Source organism: Ochotona princeps, chromosome 23, assembly GCF_030435755.1.
Source record: "Ochotona princeps isolate mOchPri1 chromosome 23, mOchPri1.hap1, whole genome shotgun sequence".
Taxonomy (NCBI): domain Eukaryota; kingdom Metazoa; phylum Chordata; class Mammalia; order Lagomorpha; family Ochotonidae; genus Ochotona; species Ochotona princeps.
Window position 1 is genome coordinate 36,846,449 of NC_080854.1, and position 27,913 is coordinate 36,874,361.

Genomic DNA, 27,913 nt, shown 5'->3' on the forward strand with positions numbered 1-27,913 from the left:
GGCTGGCTCCTGGGAGAGAGAAGCCAAGGGTGATGGGATGGGGCTGGCGGAGGGCTGGGGGCGCTGGGAAATGGCACCGCGGCCACACCGGTTTTGAAGCGACTTGGAGATGCTCACACGTTCACAACAGGCACAGAACCCTGACAGCGTGGGCCGTCCCCACTCTTCTCTCTCTCTTCCTCTCTCTTGGTCAACACATCTGTCCCTAAGTAACTGAAATGTCGCCTTCACATTCCGGGTGCAGTTCTGGCTGGAGTCAAAAAGGATGGAGGATGCGCAGCATGGAGGAGGAGATGCCAGGGAACCGGAGGGCAGCGGGCTCCGGCGCGCTTGCCCCGCGCCAGCATCAGCCGTCGGACACAGGGGGGGTCACCCAGCCGTACTTCTCATGTGTCTTCACCAGGCTCTTAAAGGTGGCCTCAGCTTCCTTGCGACTGAAGGACTTTTTGGATTTGCCAGCTTTCCTGCAGATTCGTCCCTGCAAGAGAGCAAAAGCAAAGCCAGATTAGCATGAGGTGAGTGCTCTGTGGCTCTCCAGGTGGTCAGCAGCCCAGGCTGCTGCAGGGTCTTGGAATGTGGCGCGAGGGAGAAGGGGGTGCCAGCAGGTGCAGAGCCAAAGTGAAGCACGAGCCAGGGGCCCACACATCTTTGGAGACTCAGGCACCACACTGGGGAGGGTGGGCTCTCCTCACAGTTTCCCAAGCAGCAGGTTAACACAGATGTGGAAAGCTAGCCCCTAGACCTGTGGCAGGACCAGCTTGTCCAAGGAGCAGGACTCGGCCAGCGTACTCTCCCTGCTGCATTTGGATTCAGCTTCTTCCCCTCCTGCAACAGCAACAACAAGAACAACACACACTTTTTTTAAATTAAGGTTTATTTTTATTTGGAAGGCAGAGTTAGAGAGAGAAGTCTTTCATCCGCTGGTTCGCTCTCCAAATGGCTGCAGTGTCAAGAGCTTGAGCTGATCCAAAGCCAAGAGCCAGGAGCTTCCTCCAGGCCTCCACGTGCACGCGGGGTCCCCAGGGGTACACGCACTCGGGCCATCCTCTGTTGTTTTCCCAGGCACATCAGCCGGGAGCTGGTTCAGAGTGGAGCAGACAAGGCACGAACCGGCATCCTTATGGAATGCTGGTGCCATGGGTGGAGGCTTACTCTGCTTGCCACAGTGCCAGCCCCTGCACACACATTTTAAAGCTCTTACTCTTACTATTCAAACTTGAGAGCGATGATGAGTCCCATGGCCTGTGTTGCTCTGCGCCGCTCGTGAGCATGAAGCAGACCGAGAGGGCGGAGCTCAGTGCTGGTGCATGGTTGTGCAAGTCCAGGGAGGAGCTGACCACCCGCTGCCAGTGCCCACCTGTGCTGGGACCCAAGGGACGGAGGATTGGTTCTTCAGAGGACAGGAAGGGCGGGGCCCGTTTTCAGAGACTCAGGGCTGGGAAGTGTCCGGCCCGTGGCTGTGTAAAGACACAGAAGCCTTTGGTCTGACCCTGCCAGGGGAACTTCAGGCAGGACTTGAAATTCAATAAATTTACAGGCTAATTTTCGAGTGGGTAATTTTGAATGACTGGCAAATGATGGTACAGTATGTGCCAGGTGCCTGGCCGAAAAAAGGTTCCCCGCCCTCCTCGAGGCTGAGAAGCAGGGGAGAGCTGCCGGCACTGGCATGAGTGACCTCAAGGTCCTGGGAACTGTGCTGTATTTGACATCCGAGGGCAGTGACAGGGTACTGCTGGGTCTTGGCTGGCCCAGCTTTCAGCCACACCATTTCTGCCTCCATAGCTCTTCTGGAAACTTCTCTTCAGCAGGTGTTTTACAGGCCTCTAGGCTGGGGATCATCCCCTGGACAGCAGCTATGCATGACTGCCCACAGGCCCTCCAGCAACACCTGCCTTTCCTGAGCAGCTGTCACCTGTGCGGTGGGGAGGGGGCCAAGGGTCATCAACCAGCAGGTGCATATACTGTGCCCCCATCTCTGCTGGCCATGGACTTTTCCCAGCAGCTATTCCCTCTAGCACAGGCTCGCTGCACTCCCAATGCGTGCTGTCTGCTACAGCACAACCGTGAGCTGAGTTGCCAGTAGCCCTCCCCACACTGGTCTACACCACACGGCAGCCGCTCCCTTGGCCCGGCAGTGAGGGCTGAAGCTGCCCGGGTCTCTGTGGCCATGGCCAGGCGAGGTCCCCAGTATCAGCTCGCTCTGAGAACTCCTGAGTCACTCCAGCGGGAAGCCAGCTGCACTGGTCTGCATCTCCACTGGGCAGGTGGAGTCCGAACCCTGAACCTGGGGCTGGAGACCATTTTGCACCTTTGAATTCAGAGTTGAACAGAACAAATTTAACCATTTCACAGTACCCCCTTCAGACACCCGCCTGGAATAGCTTATCCATCTGCCATCGAGGGCAGTGACACCTCCTGGGCTCACGTCAGATGGGACGCCAAGTAGGTCAAAGGCTTGAAGAGAAGGAGAGTGGAAACACCATTTACTGACTGCTAGAAACTTCCCCAAGTCTCCCCAGGTCATGACTCCTATGACTGATCTGTGGTTCTGTACTGTCATGTCACTACATTTGACACAAAGGGACAATTAAGTCCTAATACAGTTATAACCAGAGGCTGAGATCAAAGGCCAAAGTTACTTCATTAATTACACACAGATACATTTTCAAAAAAGATTTATTTATTTTTATTGGAAAGTCAGATTTACAAAGAGAAGGATAGACAGAGAGGAAGATCTTCCGTCCGTTAACATACTTCCCAAGTAGCCACAAAAGCCAGAGCTGTGCCCATCCGAAGCCAGGAGCCAGGAGCTTCCTCCAGGTCTATCACGCGGGTGCAGAGTCCCAAGCCTTTGGGTTGTGCTCGACTGCTTTCCCACAAGCAAGGAGGTGGATGGGAAGTGGAGCATCTGAGACATGAATCAGTTCCCATATGGGATCCCAGACATGCAAAGCCACTAGGCCACTGTGCCGGGCCCACACACACATTTTTTTTGCAGGGACTTTGGAATCAACCTCTACACCAATCAGGAAAAAGCAGGTATCAGGGGTCAGAGCTTTTAGAATATAAACATATTTAACCACCTCCTTCATCCTTCTAACACTGAAGGCTCATGGTGTAAGGAACAGGCCTCCCTCTGCTGTGTTCCTGGCAGGGTCATGAGCACAAAGCTAGGGCTCAGCTAGTTCAGCGGCCAGAGGGCCGATTCCCATCACACTTAGCTGTCGCCCCAACACCTGTGTCTCACACCCACACGGACTGGTTTCCAGTCCTCTGCTGATTGTTGAAATCTCACACAGTGGGACCCCGGGCTTGAGGGCCACCACGGCCACGCTGGCCCCGCGGCATCACTGAGCTGCCTCTGCGGACACATCCTAGAATGGGTGACACCCCCTCCTGCTCCCACGGCGCTGTCCCGTGGCTGCCACTGACTTCACGGAGGCCCTCGGCTTCCAGTCCATTCCCCCGTGAGGAGCTCGGCTCAGGGACTTCACAGCGGCCTTGAGAAGGGGACTGACAAGCCCACGGTTACCCCTCACAGGGCACGGATAACCCTCACAGGGCACTGATAACCCTCACAGGGCACAATCGCTTGCAACGTGGGCTTCTGAGGACAGTGTGACCAGTTCTCAGGTTACTACACCATCCTCAGAGGGGGACAGCATGGAGAGTTTCGAACTCCATGCAATTTATTAAGCATTTTTTCGTTCTTATCTTTCTCCTGTGTCTGTTTCCATCTAATAATCAAAGGATCTAGTCTGGGATATTTCTCTAGAGTAATTCGTATTTTTTTGTATTGAAGGAGGAATGCCCTACACCCATGACACATGTTTTCTCCTGGGTTACATGGCGTCCATGTGAAGTGATAGGCACAGGACCTTCCCACCCCAAGCTCCAAACTTTGCCTAACACTGAGGCAGGAGCCGGCTCGGAGAGCACACCCACATGCAGGCTGCTTCTGGCAGACAAAGCTGCTTGCTGATACTAGGGACTTGGATCAGGTGTTTGCAGCCCTGGGACCATGGACATCTTATGCCACAAAGTCTTTTTTTTGTCCATGGCAGGGTGCCAGCAGTATCCAGGCCTCCTCCACCCCCAGATGCCAGCAGCACCTGCTGAGGTCTGAACAAGGGTTTGTCTCCAGACGTGGTAAAAGGTCCTCTGGGAGTTGACACATCTGATTGAGAAGGGCTGGTGTGCAGGATGAAGATGGCCTAAGTGTTCGTTCAGCTTACGGCGTCACTGGTCCCTTGGCCTGGCCACTGGAACTGCAGGTGCAACCGCGGAGGGCAGGGGAGATGGGAGGGAGGCAGAGGCAGCTGTGTGGTAAAGGCTTCCCCTTGATGGCTCTAGAACTGGGCTTTGGAATGCGAGGACGAGGGGTCCCCGAGAGACGGCGTGAACAAAGGCCGAGAGCCTGGTGTGGAGGTTTGAGGGTGTGCATGTGTGCGTGTGCGCATGAGTGTGTGCTGGTTTGGGGAGGAGAGGCAGAACTTACTGCTCCAGAGCCCTGCTCCAACATCTGCGGCTGTGTGGCCTCGGCTGAACGCTTAGCCCTTAGGAATCCCAATATTTTCCACCGAAAAATGAGCATGACAATGGTATTACATGACAGTGGATGTTTGGAAGGATTTAACAAGTTCAAAGCAGTCAGAAGCCTGGCCAGGGCTGAGCCCATGTGGCCACAATAAGGGGCCTGCTTTCCGGGCTGTCCTGCAAGGTCTCAGGCCGGGGCAGGGGCAGGGGCAGTTTCCTGAGAAAAGGCACCGAATTTCCGTTCTCGCCTTATTTGGTCACAAAAGTGTTTTTAGGCAGATCCAGTTCCTTTGCATCTGCGTGGCTAACTTCTCAGCCTTCTGCATCCCATTCATTTGAACAGGCTAATCAATACATCTGTTCTGCAGGGCTCGTGGATTGTGCTTCTTGTTTGCATACGCATCTGCTTGGTACTGCTTGCTCCATTTTCCTTGATGTTAGGGGTTTCTAAAACAGTTAAGGTTTCCAGACTGCTCCTGGAGCCACAGCTGGGCAACTCTGGCTTCCTAGGCCCTCGGCACCTGCATGGCCCGACCGGGCTCCAGCAGGCTGTGTTCATTTCAGAATCCCCGTGGCTCTATGTGGAGGAAGAACTGAAGACTCCCAGCACAGCAAAAACAACTGCTCCCATCTCTGAGCAGAGGGCCACTGGATGAAGGCATCAGGGCCTTCACCGTTCTGCGGCATTTAATGTCCAAAGCGCATTCCCAGCTTGTTAGTTTTGAAAGGACAGATGAGACAGAAGCCCAGATAAGGCTCCGCTTCAAAGGAGCATTTTCCCCAAAGCAAAGGACTTCGGCTGGATCCGGCCCGACGAAGCACTGAATGGAAGAACCCAGGATGTTCAGAGGCGGCTCTCAGCAAGGGTCTGAGCGCATGCGTGTGCATGTGCCCGTATCACACTTGAACAGGGTATGTATGTGTATGTGAGCACACATGTGCTGCTGGGGTAGAGTCAGCGTGCGACTCCTGGCAGTGCAATCCTGGTGGCCTCCCTGAAGGAAGCCTGTGCCTGGGGGAGGGAGACCCAGGCTGCAGGAACCAGTGTGGAGTACAGGGAGACGTGCAGCCCTGGGCTGTTGTCCCTCAGGGACTCGAGCAGGCTACAGGCAATGCAAGCAAGGGGATGCTCAGGGGTATGCAGCAGCGGCAGGCGCAGGGACAGGGTGTGGACAGGCTGGCAAAGGCAGCCTGCTGAACGTGTATGGAAGATCTAATGCTGCAGCTGCAGGCAGGCCTGGGGCTCCAACCCAGAGCCCCTGAGACAGAAGACTGGAGCACCCTCAAGGCTACTGGTCATGTCTGAGAGAGCCTGGAGGGATGAGACTCAGGATAGGTGATGCCAGGATCCTCAAGGCCTCTGGAGGCTGCCAGGCCAAGGGTCTTCCCAGGATGGGCAGGGGAAGCCCATGGACTTGCCTGGCAGGGAGGGGTCAGGAGCGCGAGGCAACGGGGAATCCAGCAGGGCTGAGAGGAGGCGGCCAGGACAGCAGGGGCTGTCTTAGCTCCCTAGGCTGCCAGGGCAACAAACAACCAGAAGGGTTCCTCTTTCAGAGCCAGAAGCCATGAGGTGGGCAGGGCTATTTCCCACAGGAGGCTCTGAGCTCTAGGATTCGGGGGCTGCCGCGGTCTGGGCTCGGGCAGCAGCTCCAGTCAAGTCTCTCTGTACATCTCTCCGGTTCTGTGCCCAAGCCTCCCTTTTCTCAGTCTATCTGCAAAGAGCCTGTTTTCAAGCAGGGCGACACTCTAAGGTACCTGGCACCGGGACCTGAGCAGATCTTTTTACACGGCAGAGGCGAGATGGACCAGTGGGGCCTTCAGCCTCCTTGGTCCTGTACGGAGGTGCTGGAGCTTTCCTCTGAGACAGATCATCCTGTAGCAAGTGGGGTGGGTCCAGCTTGTGGTCTTGGCCGGTAAGGTGAGTGTCCTGGCCTAGGGCCCTGGGGCCTAGGAAACTGAGGAACACTGGGTGGTGCAGATGCTCTGGTCAGGGCCTGGAAAGCATCCCTGACCGGCTGTTGGAGGAAGATGACCCGATGGCTGACTGTTGAGCAATGCCTCTGCATGGTAAGAGAAAGGTGCCATTCAGCCATGAGCAAGTCAGAGACAGTGGCCTGTAATTGCCAGGTTTTTGAAGACCTTCTCCCTCATGGGCCTGAAGTGGATGGCTGCTGGAGATGCCAGCTGAGGAAGGCGGGCAGGGCTCTGCCCCGGCCAGGCTGGCAGGTGCGAGCTGAGGAAGGCGGGCAGGGCTCTGCCCCGGCCAGGCTGGCAGGTGCACAATGAATGAGAGTAATGCAGTTGGCAGATTAGGCTCCCTTCCCAAGCAGGGTCACAGACAATGCTTCTCTACAATACAGAATCATGTCCACTGTGTTCAGAAGAACATGTGCTTATGGTGGAACATTCTAGACCTTCTCATTGAACAATCCCACTGATTGCAGATTCCCTGTTATGCTCCTGGAATACGTTCCTAATTATGAAGTAATAGCAAGGAGCATTTTGAATAGTTCATGGAGAATGGAACAAAAAGATGTTTCTTCGGATGACAAAATTTGACATCTTTGTACACTAGGGGTCTTCAAAAAGTTTATGGAAAACCCATTTTATGAAAGAAGAACTCAGGAATTTCAGGTGGCCTCACTGTGCATCCTGAGGCCAGACTGGATCCTACAAACACAGAGGCGGACAAACAAGTGCTCGGCAGAACCCCCACCCCGAATGCTGGCTCCTCTTGGTCAGCACTGGACCCCGGCTGTCCTCTCTGCATCACAGGGAGCTCCCGCCTGCCTCCCAACAGGCCCAGGATGTGCTCAGCACCCAGCTTCCCATGTCCACAACATACTATCCTCGACCGATCCCTCTGGGGATGGGCAGGTGCCCCTGAATGCGGGAGACTTCCCCTCACATGGTTCCTGCTCCCAGACAGCGGTCGGCCTGTGCCTCTTATGTCTGGGATATGCAGAAAACAAGGGAGCTGCTACTCCTGGGTCAGGCCAAGGACGCTGCACTCCAGCTCCAAGGCTCCGGCACTTCTGCGGCACACAGCCAAGGACGCTGCGCTCCAGTTCAAGGCTCCGGCACTTCTCCGGCACACAGCAGCTGTCCCTGCTGGTGGTGGCACTTTAGTCAAAGGATGTTGAGGGAATGAAGCAACAGCATTGGCAGCACAGCTTTGATGCAACCATGTCTGCATACTTCTCTGTCCACCTACAGGCTCTGAGAAGCTCCATGGGTGAACACATCACACGCTACAGATACAGCCCCGGCCCCGGGGAGCCTCAGGTTCCCTGAGTTAGCCTCCACGACCCCAAACAGGAGATGACCCTGCTTGTTCCAGCACTCAGAGGTTATCCTCAGGAAACGATGATGCTTCCTATCCTGTCTGAATTGGCTTAGGATGCAGGTTCACCTTCTCCCTAAGAAAGAGAGAGAGAAAGGGAGAGATCTTCCATCTGCTGGCTCAGCCCCCAGATGGGTATAACAGCCAACGTTGTACCAGTTGGAAGCCAGGAGCTCCACTCAGGTCTCCCACATGGGTGGCCAGGGGCGCAGCACTTAAGTCACTGTCTGCCGCCTCCCGGGTGCCTCAGCAGGAAGCTGGATCAGAAGCCAAATGGCTGGGGCTGGAACTGGTGCTCCGACAGGGGATTCCAGGGTTGCGCGCAGCAGTTTAAGCTACTGTATCGCAAACGTAGTCCCTTGGGACACTTTTTGAAAAGGAAGAGAATAAAGGTTGTCCCCTCTCTACCACAGTGCCCACTCATTCTTGGCACTCGATCCTTCTGCCCCCCAGGTACTGGGATGCTAGTCCTTTCTCTCTGACCTGCTGCAGCCCCACAGCTCCCATGGCTGCCTCTTCTGGCCCTGGGGGCCTTGGCTACAGGGCGAGGGCTGGGGTCCCTGGCTCTTTCGATGCTGCACCGGAGAACGTTAAAGAGCTGCACCTAAGGGTGGCTGTGGGGAAGAGGCCAAATGGTCAGCGTTGAGAGCCAGCTCCCTGACTTCCACCCTCCCTCATGAGGAAGGTCCAGCATCAGACGGCATCCCCTGAAGTCTGTGATGTCAGCAAGAGCCCTTGTCCTCTGCCAGGAAGTCACTGGCAGGGACTCCAGCCACACCTGCTCTGCATGGCCAGCAGCACTTCTGGCAGGCCGACTCCAGTGCCAAGGCTGGCATCCAGTGGACTTGCCCAGAGTCCTCAGCATGTGGGTCTAACACATCGGTGTAACTGCATGGAGATCACCATGGGGCCAAAGGTCGTGAGGCCCCATAAGGCTGGGTGGGCTCATGGACTGGGGTGGATGTGTGGCTGGGTGGGCTCATGGACTGGGGTGGATGTGTGGCTGGGGTGGACTCATGGAGGCTGGGTGGGCTCATGGAGGCTGGGGTGGACTCATGGAGGCTGGGTGGGCTCATAGAGTCTGGGGTGGGCTCGTGGAGGCTTGGGGTGGGCACAGGGAGACTGGTGGGTTCGTGGAGGCTGGGTGAGCTTGTGGAGGCTACAGTGGGCACAGAGAGGTCAGGGCGAGCAGCTGTGGGTGCGCTGTTGTAGGCGCAGGGAGCACTCCAGTCACTGCCGCCCAGAGGGCTTTTGGGTGGCTTAAATGGGAGGGTGGCAGAGGATGTCCCTACCCTCAGAAAGGTCTTGCCTACAGGGGCTGTGGCCTCTCACATATCACGAGTCTGAGGTGCTGGCGTGCACTGCAGCCCGAGGGCCCAGGTGAGGATGGGGCGCGGTGGGCATTTCTGGATTGGGACTGCTGGTTTCCTCACCTGCTTCTGCCTCTGGGAACAGCCAGTGGCTCTGGGTAGCTGCTCCCATGGAGTGATGACAGCAGCAGGTGGTTTTTGTAAACATCAATGACCTTCTCCAGCCAAAGAAGCAAGGCACAAGTGGGCAGTGGCCCTGACAGCTCTGAACATGACGCCTGGTAGTTCAAGAGACCACCTGCAGGTTACACACTGACAGGACGCTTTGCTTCCCAGCAACACCGTTATCATCATTTCCAAGTCAAGCAGCAGCTGCCTGGATCAGTCCCCATCTGAGCTTCTCACCAAGACCTGACAGAGGTGGGCTTTGTAAGACAGTCATCTTTAAGTGAAGGGCATTGCGGTCAACAGGCCCACTTGCTGCCAAGTCTCATGGTAAAATCCAGGCCCCATTAGCAGAGCTGGCACTAGAGGTCTGTGTACACTCCCTGGGCAGCCTCTGCTCTTTACCGGTTTATGCTGCCGCTCCAACCCCAGGCATCAGCTGAACCTTTGCGTCTGTGATCATGGTCTGAGGCTGCCCTTGTGGTGCGCCTGCCCCCTCCAGCTCGCCCCTCGTTCCCACCCCACCATTCTTCCCCATCTCCTGCTTAACAGTGGTTTCTGGTTAATCCAGGACCCAGCTGGCAGTGTGCTGTGAGTCCTGGAGGAAAGAGAAGGACCCAAGCCACTGACATGACGCCATGTCACCCCAACGCTGCTCTACAGGAAATGAAGCCCAGAAAGCACCTTTCCTGTTTGCAACAAAATAGGGCAGAGAAATGGGGCAGGGCAGCTTAATCCTGGTGGGCGAGGCAAGCTGGGGTCCTGGTGGAAAGGTGGGGTCCTCTTATCATGGGAGACTGCCACCCTTGTGATTCAGGAAGAAAGTTGATACTAAAAGTCAAATTTCTAGTCTCTGGGTGGAGAGCTTAGGAAACTGAGGGACTGACTTTGACCTAATAAAATAGAAAAGAGACTTTCTATAAGCAAGCGGAGTGGCTATTATTGCTTGTAGGTCACTACTTTGGGTGCTGTTCTGGTTTGGATTCTTCAGTTTGTACAGAAGCATACTGCAACACAATCCTTGCTTTCTGAGTGAGAATCAGAAGCAGCAGAGGCAGGGATGCATCGCCAGAAATCTTCCACCAACGCCACGCTGCACTGGCACCAGCCTGTCACAAGCTTGACTCATACGGGGTAAACTGAGGCACGCACTCAGATCACACGAGGTCTGGCAGCTGGAAGGTGGCCAGGCAGGACCTGAAGTAGCCAAGCTGCTTCCTGAGTCTTTGCTCATGTCCCTTCCCCTGACGAGAGACAGTGAGACCCCAGGGGCAGGCACCTCCACGCTGACCTGGAGTTCTCACCCTCTCGCTGCAAGCATTGCCCACCTGTTGCCCAGTGCTCCTTGGGTGCCCATGCCCTCTGATAATGGGTCTTGGGCAACCATCATTCCTGGCATTCACACAAGCTTGGCATTTCATGGACAGAACAGCAGCGCCTGCTGCTATTTCCTCCTCAGCAGTGGCAACTTCCCACCCTGCCCCCAACATACAGTGAATGCCTGTCTTGGTCGTAATTAGCATCCTACAAGCTGCGGCTCCACACTAGATCAAGAGTCTATATGAAGTCCTGCGTTTGTGTGGGCACCATTTAAGCACTACAGGCCCCAAACCTCAGCCAACACCTGTACTCTGCTCACAGCTTGCCAGTGAGTGTCCTTTATGAGACACGTATGTAGGAAACTAAATTTTCAAAGTGTAATCTTCCAAGGTTACTAACTGTGCCAACTCTTATGTCTGCAACAATGACACAGTGCAGGAGCTACGGGGGAGGGCATTCACTCAGACGTCACAGTTACGTCATCAGAACTGCCCTCTACCTGGCAAGGGGGCAGTTAAGCCCAGGTGTGCTTTTCAGTGGTATTTTGCATGGTGCAAATTATGACTGAAGTCCTTCCACTGTGTTTTTGGGATACGTACTTTGGCTTGTGTGAAGATCCAAAGGTAACTAGAGCCATGCTGGTTTGAGCTCTATGTTTGAAAAATTTATGTTTGAAAGCTTTGTTTGAAAAGCATGTGGTTTTACTCCAGCTCAGCTGCCCTGATGACTTGCAGGTGGTAGATCCTAAAGGCTCAGCTAGTTTGGCAGTTTAATCTGCTAGACAGCACCATAAGTGCTCCATAAACAGCCTTGGATTTCCTTACACTTCAGCCCTTGCAATCAGACCATGCCCCAAGGCCAGTTCTGCCTGCAGAGAGAATAGAGTAATGGGTATCTGTTCTAGCGGGCACTAGTCAGAGATAACGCACCCCAAATCTCCTTCTCACCCCCTATGGTTATGAAATAGGAGACACCAGCCTGTATCTAACACATTGTGAAACATGCCTATTGGGCCAAGTCAACGAGATTTCAAGGCAATCTCATCCATGGAAACTAGAGCTCCCCACTCTAGAATAAAATGATTGACAAACAGTTGCCAAATTGGCATGACCCACCAAAGCTAAGAGGATTGTGAAAAGCAAGGCATTGGTGGATACTCGGCAAGGAAGTCATGGCCACATACAATAGAACTGTGTGTGGAGCAGAACAGATGAACAGGATGAAACAGATTTACTTGGGACCATCATGTAATAGAAATGCCCAGAAGGCAGTTGAAAAGAGCCCAGTGGCCCAGCAGACGCGGTGAAGGAAAGATGCTCACCATATACACAGAGATGGGGGGTCCTCCCAGAGCAGCAGCACACACCGAGGATGCCCAGGAGTTGGCCTTGAGAAGGTAAGGGATGAGGTGACAGACAAAGGGAGAAAAGACAGGTGCACATCGGTGAGTAACAATCAGAAAACGGGTCTTCATGCGCAGCTTTCATGTGAGAAGCTGGACCAAAGTAACACCTTCCAAATTAGGGAGATGTGTTTTTGTTTTGTTTTTGTTCCAATGAAAGATGACAAAGAGAAGGCCTGAAAAAGAGAAAAGATCAGGAGATGTTTGAAATTTCTAAAATCCACACCGGTTATTACTATTTGGAGAGCGATATTCCTGAAAGTGAATAGGAAAAAGCCGAGCAACCAGAAACGTCCATGTCATGCAGGGCAGTTGAAGAAGAGAAAATTGGAATGGCTGACCAGTGAATGGGGTGATATCCAAAGCTGCCAGCAATCAAAGAAATGCACATTGACACAGTTACTAATGCATGTTAGAACAAGGCTATTTGTGGAGTATTTATGGAGCTCTCTGTCAGCCCCAGTTCTTCAAAAATATCTTCGCATTTAGGGCTCTCTGATAGGTAATTCCATCTCCTACAAAGAGTTCAAGGAGTAGACATTGAACCTAGACATCGAACCTAGCATCCCACACCAGAATGTCGGGCTTGGTCTCTGGCTCCGACTCCTGAACTCAACTTCCTGCAAAACGCAGACCCTAGGAGGCAGTAGTGATGGTTGTGTAGTGGTTTTTGCACCTTAGTGGGAGCCCAGAATTGGGTTCTCAGGGCCTGGCTCCAATCTAGCCTCCCTTGTTGTGGACATCTGGGGAGTAAACCAGAGGATGGAAGCTCTTTCTGTTTCTTTGTCTCTGCTTATCAAATTAAAAAAGACATTAAAATGCTGTGAAAAAATGGAATGGAAATACAGATTTTGACAGAAAAATGGTTGAGACCAATACACACACACACACCAATAATTGTGTGTGTGTGTTAAAGATTTATTTATTTTTCTTGGAAAGGCAGATGTTACAGAGAGAGTTCTACAGAGAGAGATGTTACAGAGAGACAAAGTTCTTCTGTCCGCTGGTTCACTCCCCAAGTGGCCACAATGGCCAGAGCTGAGCCTATTTGAAGCCAGGGGTCAGGATCTTCCTTCAGTCCTCTCATGCAGGTACAGGGTTCTAAGGCTTTGAGCCATCTTCTACTACTTTCCCAGGCCACAAGCAGGATGGGAAATAGAGCAGCTGGGACACAAACCAGCACCCACATGAAATTCCAGCACGTGAAAGATGAGGATTTAGCCACTGGGCCACTGTGCCAGTCACCACAGGTTTTTATAACATAGATTTTCCCTGAACTTGTTGAAGATCCCTCATATGCTTATACTTCCAGGTTTTGTTTACACTCAAGGGGACTTTTTTATTTATTAAAATTTTTTTGTTTTTATTTTTGATGATGTTTACATAGTTGATCAGGGTGGGAAGGATCGGGGGTTAGGGGAGAGTGGGTGAAACTATTGCTTCCAAATTTTCTTTTTCTTCTTCCTGTATCTGGAGGAAGCAGGGAGATAGGGAAGTCACATCCAGCCTGTCAACCAGCCCAGTACCCAGGGATGGGGAATGACACCTGATATTAATCCAGGTTTCCTGTTGTGCAGCATTTTCTGAGGGTTCTGCTTAAGTGGTTTCAATAGTTTGGAAATGCCATCAATGTTGCCAATCCAAGAATGAAGAAATCCTTCCAATGTCCATTGAGAAACAGTCAACCTTAGAGTCGTCATTAACCCATGTATTTGCTGTCACCGCGTGGCTGGGGTAGTTGTTCTGCCCTCCTTCCTCTGCCATGGTACCAGATGTCCCCTACAGGTCCCAATGGGCTGCTATAGCCTCTGGGTGCACGGGACAGCATCCTGCCACATGCTGAAACGTCTCCCTCACCCACACTTTTCGCAGAAGGACAACAACTGACTCCAACTCGATACTACTCGTGAAACTGGCCTGAGTAAGAACAACCTCCCTTCCCGCCACAGTCATCATGAGGGCAGCTCAAGCTCTGAAAGTCCATTTACGTTTCTTTTCATTTCGTGTGTGTGTGTGTGTGCGCGCGCGAGCGTGCGCATTCAGTGCCTGTCAAGGAAGCAACAAAAGCCCACAGGTCATTCCAACCATGATCTTCTATAGAAGCCAGAGGTGTTATTTTGCAATGAAAACACAATCATATGAGTGTAGATGATTCATCTACAAACCTAAACAAAAACTCATCTGCGTACCTGAACATACAGTTTCACTGGCCAGAAACAGTGGCATTCCAGACATGAAGGATCCAGCCTGCAGATAACTTCATGTTTGTGAAGTGAATGGAAAACTGCTATGCTGCATGGGTCAGCACCGGCCACCGTGGGCATGTGCATCTGGACCCGGTGCAGCCACGTGATCCCACAGGCCACCGCCCTCTGTCGATGCTGGGAGTTGAAGAGCTGAGCCCCGACACATCAGACAGGGACGGCGCCTGCAGATGGGGTTTTCACAGTGGTAACCTGTGAAAGAAGGGGTGCATGGGGCCCTAAGGCACTGTGACAGACAAGGAAACCAGGACCCCGACACACAGCGGGAAGGTGCTGCACACACACAGGGACCTGCCCCGCCCTGAGCTTGAACTTCAGTCTCCAGAACTGAAGCAAGACCCTCCGTAGTAACACAGGCTCCAATAACCGAGTCACAGGTGAGCTGAATAGGGGCCAAGAGGGGAGAGAGTGCAAGGGAGGCAGGGAAGAAAAAGAGGAGAGTGGGCCCGACCTGGTAGCCTAGCAGCTAAAATCCTCGCCTTGCAAGCACTGGAATCCCATAGGGGCGTCTTTCTAATGCTGGTGGCCCCGCTTCCCATCCAGTTCCCTGCTTGTGGCCTGAGGGACCCTGAACCTGTGTAGGCCTGGAAGAGGCTCCAGGTTCCTGGCTTCAGATCAGTGCAGCTCTGGCAATTGTGGCCGCTTGGGGAGTGAACTAGTGTTCAGAATATCTTCCTCTCTGTCTCTCCTCCTCTCTGTACATCTGACTTTCCAATAAAAATAAAATAAATTTTTTTTTTTAAGAGAGAGGCGATAAAGCCCCAGCTCGGTGCCTCCAATCAGCAGAAGGCTGCAAAGACACAAGACAAAATTTTACAGAGAAGTTCCTTCAACAACACCTTTCACATCAACTTGCTTAATGGGGTAACATCCAGAACCCAGCGCTGAGGACGAATGGTGAGCAGGCTCTGTCTCTCGTGGCTCCAGCCTCCAGGGGGGCCCTCCAAGAGGCTCCAGCCTCCAGGCGGGCCCTCCACACGGCTCCAGCCTCCAGGCGGGCCCTCCACGTGGCTCCAGCCTCCAAGCGGGCCCTCCACTCAGCACCTGCCTGCTGTTCTCAGACAGGTGATGCCATATCAAGGGCACATGACTGAAACCAAACATTGTTCCTAGGACACTGTGACCAGTCTATGTGGCGTGTGGAGGAAAAGAGTTTCAGCTCACAGGGGACCCATACAGCTTCGGGGGCAGGGCCATGGTGGTGCTGGGGTCAACCCCACCATGCCTCCTGACGGGGCTGCTAAAAGCATCCATTTCCATGACATGGTGATTACAACGCACACGACACCCTTCTTCTGTTCTTGATGACTCACAATCTTGGCACACCTGCTAAGCACAGTGAACCTTGGCAGTATTCACTATGCACCTGCTAGGTGCAAGGTCAAGGCCAGTCCCACATTCACACTGGCCAGGAGCCACACTGCCCTTCTCTGACTGCAGGGACAGTTCACCGAAGAAGCACAGGTGCCCTAAGCATGGAGCAGCTTGCTCAGCTGAGACAGAGGGAGGGACACAAGCCCCCACAGGACACCTCTGTGCAGCTGCCGGGGGGCTATGAGCAGTTCTCATTTACTGAGTGCCAAGCTAAATGTCTCCATGATCGCACCTTCCCTAGGACAGAGGCAGACTCCTGCTCAGTGCCAGGGTGTCATGAGCTGTGCTGCCCCTTCCCCCAGTCACCTGTGTGTACTCCCTGCCTGCACACCTCTACACTGCTTGGTCACCAGGGCATGCAGGAAAGGAGGCAGGAGGGATGGGGAAGAGGCATCAAGGAGAAGCCCTGTGTGCCTGTCCAAAGACAGGGTGAGACAGCTATGATCCCGGGACCCTGAGCTAGCAGCTGGGTAAGGGTTCTGTTCTTGCATCTCCTGGGGCCTGGAGTGGAGCTGAGGACCCCTGCTTGGTGCTGAGTCCTGTATCGGGCATGTGGCTGCCAGGAGTCCAGGTGGGAAGGATGACCTTACAGACTGTTCTTGGGCTCGGGCCAGTGAATGCTCTCAGCTAAAGATCAGATGACGGCAAAGCAACAGGCTTGACAGGACAGGAGAGGGACAGTCACAAACACAAGACAAACAGTGGAGCTGCCAGGTAGAACTGTGTCCACTGGTCAACACAGAGGCTACGAGCAGCAGCAGCCATGGCAACATCACTCTCGGTCATGCAGCAACGCAGACTTCGTGTTAGGCTTCATTCTATGTGGAAGGTAACATCCTCTCTTAGAAGAGTGAGCGGGGCAGGCTGAGGGCTGCACCCATGCCTGCATCATATCCGCAGAGGCAGTGCGACCTTGTCACGCAGCAAGAGAGCAAGAAAAACGCACTGGATGACCCTGCTGGCTCTCCCCGCCTGAGTGCCAAGATGGGCAGGAACCCACGGGAAAGACCTCAGATGTCGCCATTGCGGGTGCCTCACTCTGAACTTGGGGCCAGCTCACAGCGCTGCTCCGGGCATGTGAGGCAGCTAGGGGTGGCAAACATGCTGGAAAGTGTCCGTTATCTCTGAGGAGATCCAGTAATTCCTGCAGTGCCAGCATTGCAACCAAGGTGCTCCTGCATGTCACTCGAGAAAGGCACCTTTCCAAAGTGTTGGGATCATAAAGAGTTGACTGCAGCAAGCTTCTCTTTCAACTGCTCTGTGACAATTCATATTCTTTCTGTGTGACCTGTGGTAATTACCCAAGTTCATAACTTTTTACAAAATCTTCTATTTAGCATTAAGGTAAAGTTGGTTAAACTGTCACTTACAATACTGGAATCCCATCTAGGTCCTGGGAAAGCAGTGGGAGATGGTCCAAGTGGTTGGCCCTGCAGCCATGTGGCAGGCCTGGAAGCAGCCACTAGCTCCTGGCCTTGGCTGGGGCCAGCCTCAGCGGGGAGTGAGCCAGCAGATGGAAGATCTCTCTCCCCTTCACTCACTCTCTCTCTCTAACTTTGATTTTTAAAGAAGTGCATTAGTATTTTAAAAATAGCTTGACCTATTTGTGTCAGGTTCCACTTTGAAACAGTCAAAATGCAGTCACATGGTCACAGTATTCTACAATAAGAGAGAACAGATAGCAAGGGTATTTGGCATGTGTTTACAGATTCCAGAAACAGATGTTTAAGTAACAATATTGCACTATGTAATGTTCTAAGTGAAACCAGCAAAAGAAATCAAACTTATTTAAAGACTCCACGAAGGAATGGACTTCTTAAGAGACCAAAGCTGAAGAAGTGAAAAATCCAGCTGTAAATCTGTGACAGAACGCTAGCATGATTGCAACCAGTAGCAGTGACCAATCCCAGGGATGCAAAGTGATGTGACGCCGGAAGCTCAGTCAGACCCTGGCAGGTCCGCAGTGAGAGCAGCTAAGTGGGCTACAGGGAGAATAACAGACCCAGCCTTCTTGTGAGTATTTATAAAACCACAGAAAAGTCTGAGTCAAGTGGATATTGATAAGGCCATGGAATACTGCTATTAAAGATTCCTTTGCATAAAGGATGCTGAATACAAGAACAGTGTTGGGGCTTCGGTCACACTTCCCTCATGTCATTATTTCAATAAACATTTCACTTCTTTAAAAGAAGGGCCATCTCTGGTAGCTCTTCTATGCAAAGCAGTTGCCCAACCCAACAATAACAGGGCAGAAGTGAGCCCTCAGTCCCGGTGGTTCTGGCCATGAGCCCACAGAATAAGCTCTGAGGTCTTTTCCAAAGCCAAGACAGCCACCAACATTGAGAGCCATGCTCTACCTTGAGTGCCTAACGTGGGATCCACACACCTACAGGCTCCATAAATCCGGACAGGAATGGAAGAGTCTCGGTTGTCACAACTTTCCAACTGCAGTTCAGCACTTTAACCTCAACTGAACGTTAACAACCAACAGCATATTAGCAGCGTCTTGACATGATCAGCAATGGAAATCCCAGATTTTCAGAAATCGCATCAAGTGGTAGATTTGCTACAATGGCATTGATATAATTACTATCGGGTTTGTTGAGTTGCTAGCCTTGCCTCTGTGTTTTGCTATCTAATGTGCTAACAAAGTGCTTTTTTATGACCATTGCTTGTTTTAAAAAGCATATTACCTGAACTGGTCTAGTGACTTCCTCTGGAGCCATGTGCATTTTATTCTGTGCAGTTACAAGCACTGCCCTGAACAGACTGTCTGTGCATGCCTTGGGTGCCTACAGGGTGGCCAACGGAAGCCTCACACAGCAGGCAACACTGCCTGGGGTTCCCATTTCCTCTGATTTTTCCAAGAGTAACTAGAGATCTCCATCTCTCCTGCTTATGAAAAGGCAGATGCCAGAATTCCCCTTTAAATAAAATTACTAACAAACTCCACACCCTAATTCAATTCAGTAGAGTTCCAACTCACTTTTTATTGAGTTAGCTTTATTTATGAATCATGATAATGCCTTTCTAGCTTTATCTAATTTCACTGGTTGATCTTCAACAGCTTGAGGAGCAGTCTCTCAGGCATCCTCTGAGATCCTGAGGCCTTGTAAGGTGCATTAAGGAAGTGTTCAAAGGTCTCAGAGGACTGGGACCAGCAGACGCCGCTCTGGGCAGTGGGCTTGGATTGGTTCCAGGCATCGCTGGGGCCACTGGAAAGTGCCCTTCCTGGAGGATACTGACCCGCCAACGTGGGTGGACTCCCTGGCGATCTTGGGGGTGCTGGAGGACACCTGCAGGGACACTCTCTGGGAGAAGAGCCTCCCAACAAAACCCAAGGTTAATGGCATAATGTCTCATGCAGTCCTCTAATGATGCCCAAAAAATCACACAGGTGTGTGATGTCCAACTATTTCCAACTGGTTTAAGTTGGCAACATATTCCACTCTGGTTAGGTTTCTTGTGTAGTATCTCTTCTCTGGGGAGCAGAAGTAGGAGGGCACAGGTCCTTGTTGTGACTATTTATTGGGTGCTATGATGGTCCTGTCCTGACAGCCCCGGAGAGCAAAGTGGGCTGCAGGCTGACTGGCAAATGTCACTCTTGAGTGTCCATCCTGGGGTGAGGCCAGCATCACTGTCCTAACAAGCACGTGCACAAAAACATCCGAATTAGAATGACACCAACAGCCGCTTCTCGGTGTGGCGGGTCCGGGATGCCTTCTGTAACTCCACATTCTAGCATTTGGACATGTCTGATTTTCCAGACCAAAAGCTGGGATGCCTCTGCACGATGGAAATGTCCCCTTTGACTCCCACGTGAGCTGTGTGGATTTCAACTTTAAGAATAAGCTGATCCTGAAGGTGACAATATCTTTTAGCTCCTTCCTCAAAGGACTCAACAAGGAAAAACCCTCAACCAGGCTTGCCAAATATTGTGATAGAGAACTGGTGTTTCTGTTCCAGAAATTATTTTTAAAGTAGTAATTTCTTCAATCCAAGTGATTCTAGCAATGTAATAATTATGCTCAACAACCACTTCTCTCAAGTTATTTTCAGACTCTTTAACATGCTGTTCCCTTTTGTGTATGGAAGACAAACACAGCAACAATTACCCTTGCCCTACGGTTTGAAAGACTTGAGGCCTCCTTCCTTTGCCACGGCAGGCACATGAGCTGGTGCTGAACTTGCAGTGATGTTTGTGCAGCTTAGCTGATAATTCAGCACCATGAGCTGGGCTTGGTGGTTATCACCTCTGTCCCCAGGCACCTGTTCTGACGACTGGAGAACCAGGCACAATGCGTGTGAGCACAGACACACCCAGCACCCAGGAGTGCCCGCCAGAACAGCCAGGACACACACACTCGCTTTCAGGTATGGAGCAAGGGCGGGTTTCTGCTTGACATGAGACAGCTCCCTGGCCACTGGATTGCTTGGTTGGCGCTCAGCCCTGCTTCTCAGCACGTGTGTGTGCCTGTGGCCCTTGAGTCTACCACAGTAAGCCTGTTCGCTTTCCCGTGGAATGGAACACCAGTGGCAGGACTCTGATGGCCGGGAGAGCTCTGCTGCAGTGGGGGTTGCTGGGAGTGGAGCCTGTGTTGGGGCCGCTGCAGAGGGAGGAGCATCACTATGGATGGGCCACCATGGCTGCTCTGCACGGCTCGTGAGATTGTGAGAAATTTAGGTGCGTTTTAGAGAGTAGCACAGGTCACAGCAAGAAAGGGACAGCTCGGGGGCACTGCAGGAAGCCAAGCAGATGCCAAGCATCAGAGAGGGGCAGGCCTGGGCTTGAGGGACCCACAGAAAAGCCTTTGCTCACCGGCTCCTGGCCACACCTGGACCTGCTGCTTGGCCAACGGGCAGGGCCAGCCATACCCACCCTCATCCTTCCACCCTTTGCCACCTGGCTGGTCCCAAACCAGCTTCCTCCCCCGCCTCCCACTCCGGTATCCTGGTTTTTCCTGCTCACCTTGTTTCCTCCACGTCTCACCTGACTCCTGGGTGAAGGATCAGACCAGGCCAAGACCCAGAGTGGGAAAGCATGGCCATGGGAACACCAAGCGCATGCACTGCAGTGTTCAAATCAACGGAGCAGGCAGGACTGTGAACAAACGTGGGGCATACGCAAGCATGAGCAAATCACTGAGCCAGGAAGCTTTGCACTGGCTCCATTCAATCCTGGTTCCTGACTCAGCAGGCGGGAAAGCATGGTCACTGCTGGGAACCTTCCCACCACGATAGGAGCTTCTGAGTGGGTGTGGAGCTATCCCCTTCCTCCCACTGATCAACAATGAGCCAGCATTCAGAAACAGCTGACTATGCCTCATGAAGGCAAATGGGGACCGTCGTGGAGCAGAGCGACTCCTCTAGGCGAGCAGGTTGAAGATCTCACTGGCCCCAGTACCTTATGTCATCAAAGTCCCCAGCACATGCCCAGGCCTCTGCCAACTGCTGGGTTCAAGGCCAGAGCAGGAAGTAGCAGGTCACCAAATGCTAACAAGAACACCATGGCAAAGCTGCCTGGGATGTGGAGACCAAAGTGAACAGTCTGTGTTGGCCCCACCTTTCCACAGCAGGTGTTTCAGCGGGTCCTGGCCCCCGACAGGCTGTGGGAAGGGGTTAACTTGCTGCCCATTGGAACACACAGTAGCTTTTCCAACAAGTCTCTGCAGAAGCCAACCCCAGACTGTGGAGCTTGGCTCTCTGCCCACAGGGCCACAGGGCCACAGTGCTGGGATAACTGACAGGTTCCGGGGGTGGGGGGCACTTAATTAAAGTCCAGGGTGGCAATCCTTGGCAGAGGGGACAGAACTAACACTTGTCCTTGGAAGTGGCACCTGCTGCCTGAAGCAGATCTGAAGTATGGCTCCAAAACCCTCTCTCAGTGACAGATGATTTCCTAGCACAAAAGCCATCTGGTTGGTTCCCCGAGGTGTACCTTACTTCTAAGCCTGGAGCCACACAGGACCAGCTCCCCAGGATGAGAAAGGATATCAGGGCTGTAAGTGTCCAGCTTTCTAAGAAACTCAGAACTTCCTGTGCTCCTGGGCATGTCCCATTAAACAGCAAACCAACAGCAGACCTGAAGATGGAAACCAGCTACCCCTGGGCCTGAAGTGGAAAAAATCAGCAGAAACACATTGGCAGCCTGACGCATTTACGGACACCCCAGGGTAACAGAAGGGGCTCTTGGTGAGCACTGACAGCCAGCCCACGGGACAAGAGCCCTTGTTCAGAGCGGGAGCTGCCTGGCTCCACGTGGGCGAGGGGCTATATTTAGACCTCAGCGTCCTGCCTGCCCTACTTGGTGGAAGGACAAGAGCTATTTTCTTCACGAACAGTCAAGCGCATTGATACCTTTGGCTGCAGCATTATCGTTGGTGGTGACCATCTCTGTCCTCCACACAGCCCAGGACACAGCCACACAATGACGTGCAGGGACACTACCCTGAGTTCCCATCTCTTTGGTGAATAGATGCCACTCTGCTGCCTGGCTGGCCTGGTGAGCTCCCATTTCTCCAACATGCAGCTGCGTCTCTGCACACCACGGTGCTACTCAGCCCCAATGTTGTCGTCCTTGTGTGTTCACTTCAAAGCTGCCGACCACCTCTCAACAGCAGGATTCAAACTGGTCAGCAACTCCAGGGTTGTAACGAAGTCAGTGGGGTCCCCGCCATCTCCTGGTCAGTGTGTTGAACCCCTAAGCCTCAGCACACTAGGGAGGGCCCTCATGTCCACGGACCCACGTTCCTCTGAGTGGTGAGGACACAGCCAGGCAGTGGGGCTGCTCTGGAGGACATGGGGAGATGGCTGTGTCCAGAACCACGGGAGAGGCTGCAGGAGGCACCTTGCGATGAGCCCTCCTGCGGGCTTGGGAGTCCAGAACATTGTCACTGCAGCAGCCTGTTAGCACTGGCTTTTAGAACTATTGTGTCTTTTTTCTTTTTTAAAGATTTATTTTATATATATATATATTTATTATATATATATATATGTGTATATATATATATATATAAAGAAGGAGAGACAGATAGGAAGATCTTCCACCCACTGGTTCACTCCCCAAGCGGCCGCAATGGTTGGAGCTATGCTAATCTGAAGCCAAGAGCCCGGAGTCTCTTTCAGGTATCCCATGTGGATGCAGGGTCCCAAGGCTTTGGGCCATCCTCCACTACTTGTGGCTTTCCCAGGCCACAAGCAGAGAGCTGGATGGGAAGCGGGGCCACCGGGATTAGAACTGGCAACCATATGGGATCCCAGCATGTGCAAGGCGAGGACTTTAGCTGCCAGGCTACCACACTAGGCCCAGAACTGTTGTGTTATGGAGGTTAGAAACCCATCCATTTGAGGAACCAAGAGCACTGTTCATCTCTCGCTGTTCTCAATGAAACCCAGGAATTTCATAGTCGTAAGTCAAATGGTGTTCTAGGCCCAACACTCCAAACGCAGTTCAGACGTTGAGCTGTACTGACATCCTTGTGGGAGAGGGAGTGTGTATGTGTGTGCAAACATGCACTTGCACACTTGTGCAGTGCTCAGGGACACCACGGTGGAGGCCATCCTACAGTGAGTCTTCACTGGATGAAGCCCAGCCGCAGAATCCTGCACCTTGGCATCACACCCAGACTGGTGGGACCACCTGCCAATTTCCTTCATCAAAGAAAACCCAGAAGCTGGCACTGTTGAGCAAACATCATGACTGTCCGGCTCCTGCTGACCAAGCACTCAGACATGGGCTGTCACTGCGTGCATCTTCCGCCATGCCAAAGCCTGGGGCAGTGCAGCGTGAGCTAAACCTGCTGGCAGGGGCTGCGGTCACCTCACCTGCTACCATCAATGGAAGCCAAGAACCCAGTGAGGCTCGGCGCCTGGAGCATGCAGCCAGGGCAGTGAGGCTCCCAGGGCACAGCCAGTGCAGTGAGGCCCGGTGCCTGGAGCGCGCAGCCAGGGCAGTGAGGCCCGGCGCCTGGAGTGTGCAGCCAGGGCAGTGAGGCTCCCAGGGCACAGCCAGTGCAGTGAGGCCCGGCGCCTGGAGCGCGCAGCCAGGGCAGTGAGGCTCCCAGGGCACAGCCAGTGCAGTGAGGCTCGGCGCCTGGAGTGTGCAGCCAGCCCAGTGCCTGTCACTGGCAAACAGGCAATGCTAACTGCTGCTGCTTCCGCTGCCATTATTATCAACGCCATTCATTTGTGCCAGCTGTACGGAGGGCTCTGAGAGACAGGGAGGAGGGAGGAATGTCATTCATTCAACTGCCATCTGGTTCCATGCCCCCTGGCAGTGTCTAATTAATTCAAAGGGGGGGACTGAGGGGTGAGCCAATGGGAAAGCAGAGCCCTGACTCGCTGTAACACCAAAAGGTTTCTGGGGACCCTGCTGCTCACATGGCTGCAGGAACCGGGTCTCCACCAGCTGCAAGCATCTCAGACTCCCAACCAAAAGCAGAAGTCACCGAACTGCAAGGCACCGCACGACGTGGTCCCTCCATGCCAACAGCTGCTGCTCCAGGCTCCAGGGCCTGGTCCTTGTAGTGCCAGAAAATGGTGCTTGTCTAGGTACAGCCAGCTGTGGGCATGAGCACTGTAGCTGCAAGACCAACACCTTATAGCTTTTGAATGCCAAGAGAGAGGAAGAGTGACCCACGTGTGTGCATACACACACACACTACCCTGAAGCTATGAACTGCATTCATTTGGCCGAATGAAAAGAGATACAAATAACAAATTAACAGTACCCTTTCAATATTTTTGTCAGTTCATTTTTAAAGCACAGAAAATTTTCATTTAATTATGGAGAACCAAAGGATTTCCCCAAATGTCTGTTTCATCGAAAGAGACTTCAGTAACAAGCACAAATGCCCAGAGAGATGTATCCGTATCACTCCAGAAGCCAGAGGCCTTCCGAAGCCACAGCAGAGCGCGCTCCTTGAATTCCACTCCCTGCCCCCGTCTAAGCCTCCCTGTCTACTGCAAGGAATTTGTTATGAATTTAAGCCAACCACGATTCATAAGGCAACACACAAGCGATTTTGATGGCTGGGCCAACAAAAGGACCGAAGCTACCTCATCTTGGGACAAACCTACATTTTTTACTTGTCACAGCGATATTTTCTTCTTATTCCACAAACTGCTTTGTGTGTGCTCTGTTGGCACAGACACGCCACATCCGCCCTTCCGCAAGTCAGGCCTAGCAGGGTGCTCTTCTCCAAGGCAAGAAAAGGCATCATCAAAAAGAATTCCCGACCACTGGAGGGCCACGCCCAGAGCATCACCTCTCTGAACGTTATTATTGCTTTGGTAGCAATCGCAGTTCTCTCGGAATGTCCAGTCAGGCATTCGGATCGCTCCCCCAAAGCAGACTCCCTCTCAGGAGGGAGATACTGTGCTAAGTGCCGCACGCACCTGTGCAGGGTGGCTTCGCAGCCGCAGAGAGGCACGCTTCTCCTTGGGTTACCTGAAACACTACCAGGACGCTTCCAGGCACAGAACCCTAAAACATTCATGACGAGTCATTTCTTCAACCCCTCACTGCATGTTGAATATTTCATGTGCATTATGCAGGACTTCCTGCTGCAGAGCTGTCTGTGGAAGCCATGGAAAACGCCAAGAAATTGAAGTGGTGTTTGAAAAAGTGCAACGTTTTTACTCTCATTTCAAATGTTGAACAGATAATACAGTTCTCCAGGCAGAGGGCAAGGAGTTCAATTATGATTCTATCAAATCAATAAATGAAGCCCCTAACATGTAAACCAGAGGTTAAGACTTAGTCCCGCTAACCCAGACACGCAGTATGCAATGCTAGGACCTCTTCCAGTACAAGTCAATAGGCACTGGTAGAATTGGGATTATTTACAATTAATACAAATACTGCAAACACTATGTTTGTTAAGACAGTTCCCCCTTTTAAAAGCAATTTCTTCATTTTTCATTGGGAATCTTGATGTTTGTGTACCCTTCAGAATGCAGGCGTTAGCCCTGGGATCTCTAAGATACCAGGGTCTGTGAGCCCACAGAGTGGCCTTCCTCTGGCCCAGACCCCCAGCCTTACCTCCCCGCGCGGCACAAGCCAGCAGCAGGCTGCCACACAGAGTTCCGATGGGCAACGACTTAAGAAGCAACCAACGCAATTCTGCACAACAGTTCCAGCTTATTTGCATAAATCCTGCTAGAAAAATAAGTTGTGCTTCACCCATCCTCAGCTGTGCTCCATGAGTGCCAACTCTCGGCTGCAGGACCAACAGCGGGTTGGCAGAGGCGGGCAGACGGCTTCTCTGCCGGGTTAGCAAGCTGGCTGTCTGGCGTCCCCAGAGTCTCACCTCTGTTGCAACTGGCAGAAAGAGCATGCCCGGCGAGAGGGCCACCTCCTGCCATGCAGGGGCCACAGGCAGGTGGCAGGGAAGACCAAGGCCAGGTCCTTGAAGGCCTTAGCAAGCACCGAGTCCTCAGGGCTCTAGAAGATGCCCATCACACAGTGCCAGTGAGCAACACGCAACACGGACTTACAAGAACGCCCCAGAACTTGGTCAGGGTCAGCAGCATGTGGAACCGTCCCTCCGCCTTCGCAGCCAGCCAGCTAACCATAACCCACCTGTGCACTCGGCCGTCCTCCCTCCCCCCAGTCCAGCCTTCCCTCCCTCGCCCTCACACACTCCCGGGTTTCTGTTCTTAAGGCAGAAGGTGAGAAAGCTCGTGTGTCTAATCAGAAGATGTCTTTAGCTCCAATAAAGGCTTTCCCTCCCGGGGCAGGAGGCTGCTGGCCAGAGGACATAAAGAAGAAACACGATACGTGAAAGACACAGGACCCTGGTTGTCTTATCTGCCCTCAGAGGCAGGTGCCTGCCCGGCAGAGGCGGGGGCTCGCCGGAGCCAGGAAGCATTTCCTTCAGGGCGTCGGCTTTGCCGCCCCTGGAAGCAGGGAGACCACAGCGCGAACTCTCTAGAGATTTCTCAAGAGCCCCATTTTCACCGCGGCAGGGCAAAGGCTCCGAGGAGGAGAGAGCCGCCCAGGGGCCGTCCCCTCCGCACAGCGCCCACCCGAGCGTCCCCAACCCGGCAGCGGGAGCTTTTGTGTGTTGAGCAGGGAACGACAATCTGCCAGGCGCACTTGGGCCCCCTGCGGCGGGTGGAGAGTCCCCCCCCCCCCTTCACGGAGACCCCAGGGACAGAAAGAGGAGAAGCGGCAAGAGAGGGGATGGAGAAGAGAGAAAGGAAGAAAGAGAGGCGGAATGAAGGGAAAGCGCGAGGGGTGAGACCCGCTGGGCCGGACGCGCCCGCGAGGGTGCCGGGTCTGAGACGCAGCGGAGGGAGTAGGCGCTCGGGGCGCGGAGGCCGCCCAGGGGCACTGCGGCACGCCCAGGGCCGCGTCCCCGGCCCGCCAGCCTTACCTGGCCCTTGACGAGGCTGGCGGCGAACTGGCGCATGACGGCCTCCACGGTGTAGGCGCTGGACCAGCCGCGCGGCGTGAGCAGCTCCATGCAGATGGCGCCGCCGTCCAGCACGTAGCCGTTCTCCAGGCGCGGACTGAGCACCCGCATGAAGGGCGGCGAGAAGGGGAAGTTGTCGGGGAAGGTGAGGTTGAGCAGGATGAACTCGGTGTTGGTCTCCTTCATGTCCTGCCACAGCACCGAGTCCTTGTCCACCTGGTGCAGCTTCACGTTCCAGTCGAACAGGCTCTCGTCCACCAGCTCCACGGAGATGAAGCGGTCGCTGAGCCGCGCGATGTCCTGCAGCTCTTTCATGAGCCGCCGGCTGCGCACCTGCGTGCAGTGCTGCTGGCGCGCGGCTGGCACCAGGCTGCCACTCGCCGCCGCCGCCGCGGGGCCCGGCCCCGCCCTGGCGCCCGCCGCCCGCTCCCGGGAGCCCCCGGCGCCCGCCGCCGGCTGCGGCGCCTTGTCGCGCGGGGCCGGCTCCGCCGCGCGCTTGCCCTTGCCCTTGCCGGGCCCGGGGCTCGCGTCGCCCGCGCTCCCGGGCTGTGGCTGCTGCTGCGGCGGCGGGGGCTTGTGCCCACCGCTCTTGGCGCCGCCCTTGCCGCGCAGCGACGCGCTCTGCTGGCCGCCGCCGCCACGGTGGTGGTGGTGGTGTTTGGGGTCCTCGGTGTCCCGGTTGTGCAGGCGGATCAGCCCGATTTTGCGGAGCAGCGTGGCCATTTTAGGCGCGGTGCCGGCCGGGGGCTTCCCTCAGCTCCTGTCCCCGGGGCCCCTGCGAG

The 27,913-nt window shown here is 53.7% G+C and overlaps 1 protein-coding gene across 1 annotated transcript; it reads right to left on the reverse strand.

Moving 5' to 3' along the window:
* Positions 1-16: 16 nt before the first annotated feature.
* UBE2QL1 (ubiquitin conjugating enzyme E2 Q family like 1) lies at positions 17-27,913 on the reverse strand. Its single transcript, XM_004597895.2, has 2 exons — positions 27,093-27,913; positions 17-478 (listed from the first exon to the last, which is right to left on the reverse strand). Exons 1-2 carry the CDS (start codon positions 27,852-27,854, stop codon positions 347-349), a joined length of 894 nt encoding a protein of 297 aa, XP_004597952.2. The 5' UTR covers positions 27,855-27,913; the 3' UTR covers positions 17-346.

What these genes read in the sequence shown, in the direction of transcription:
- UBE2QL1 (XM_004597895.2), bottom strand. Translation starts at nt 27,854, where the DNA reads ATGGCCACGCTGCTCCGCAAAATCGGGCTGATCCGCCTGCACAACCGG. An exon ending in CCAGCCTCGTCAAGGGCCAG is followed by an intron (nt 479 to 27,092) that starts GTAAGGCTGGCG and finishes GCTCTCTTGCAG; the next exon opens with GGACGAATCTGCAGGAAAGC.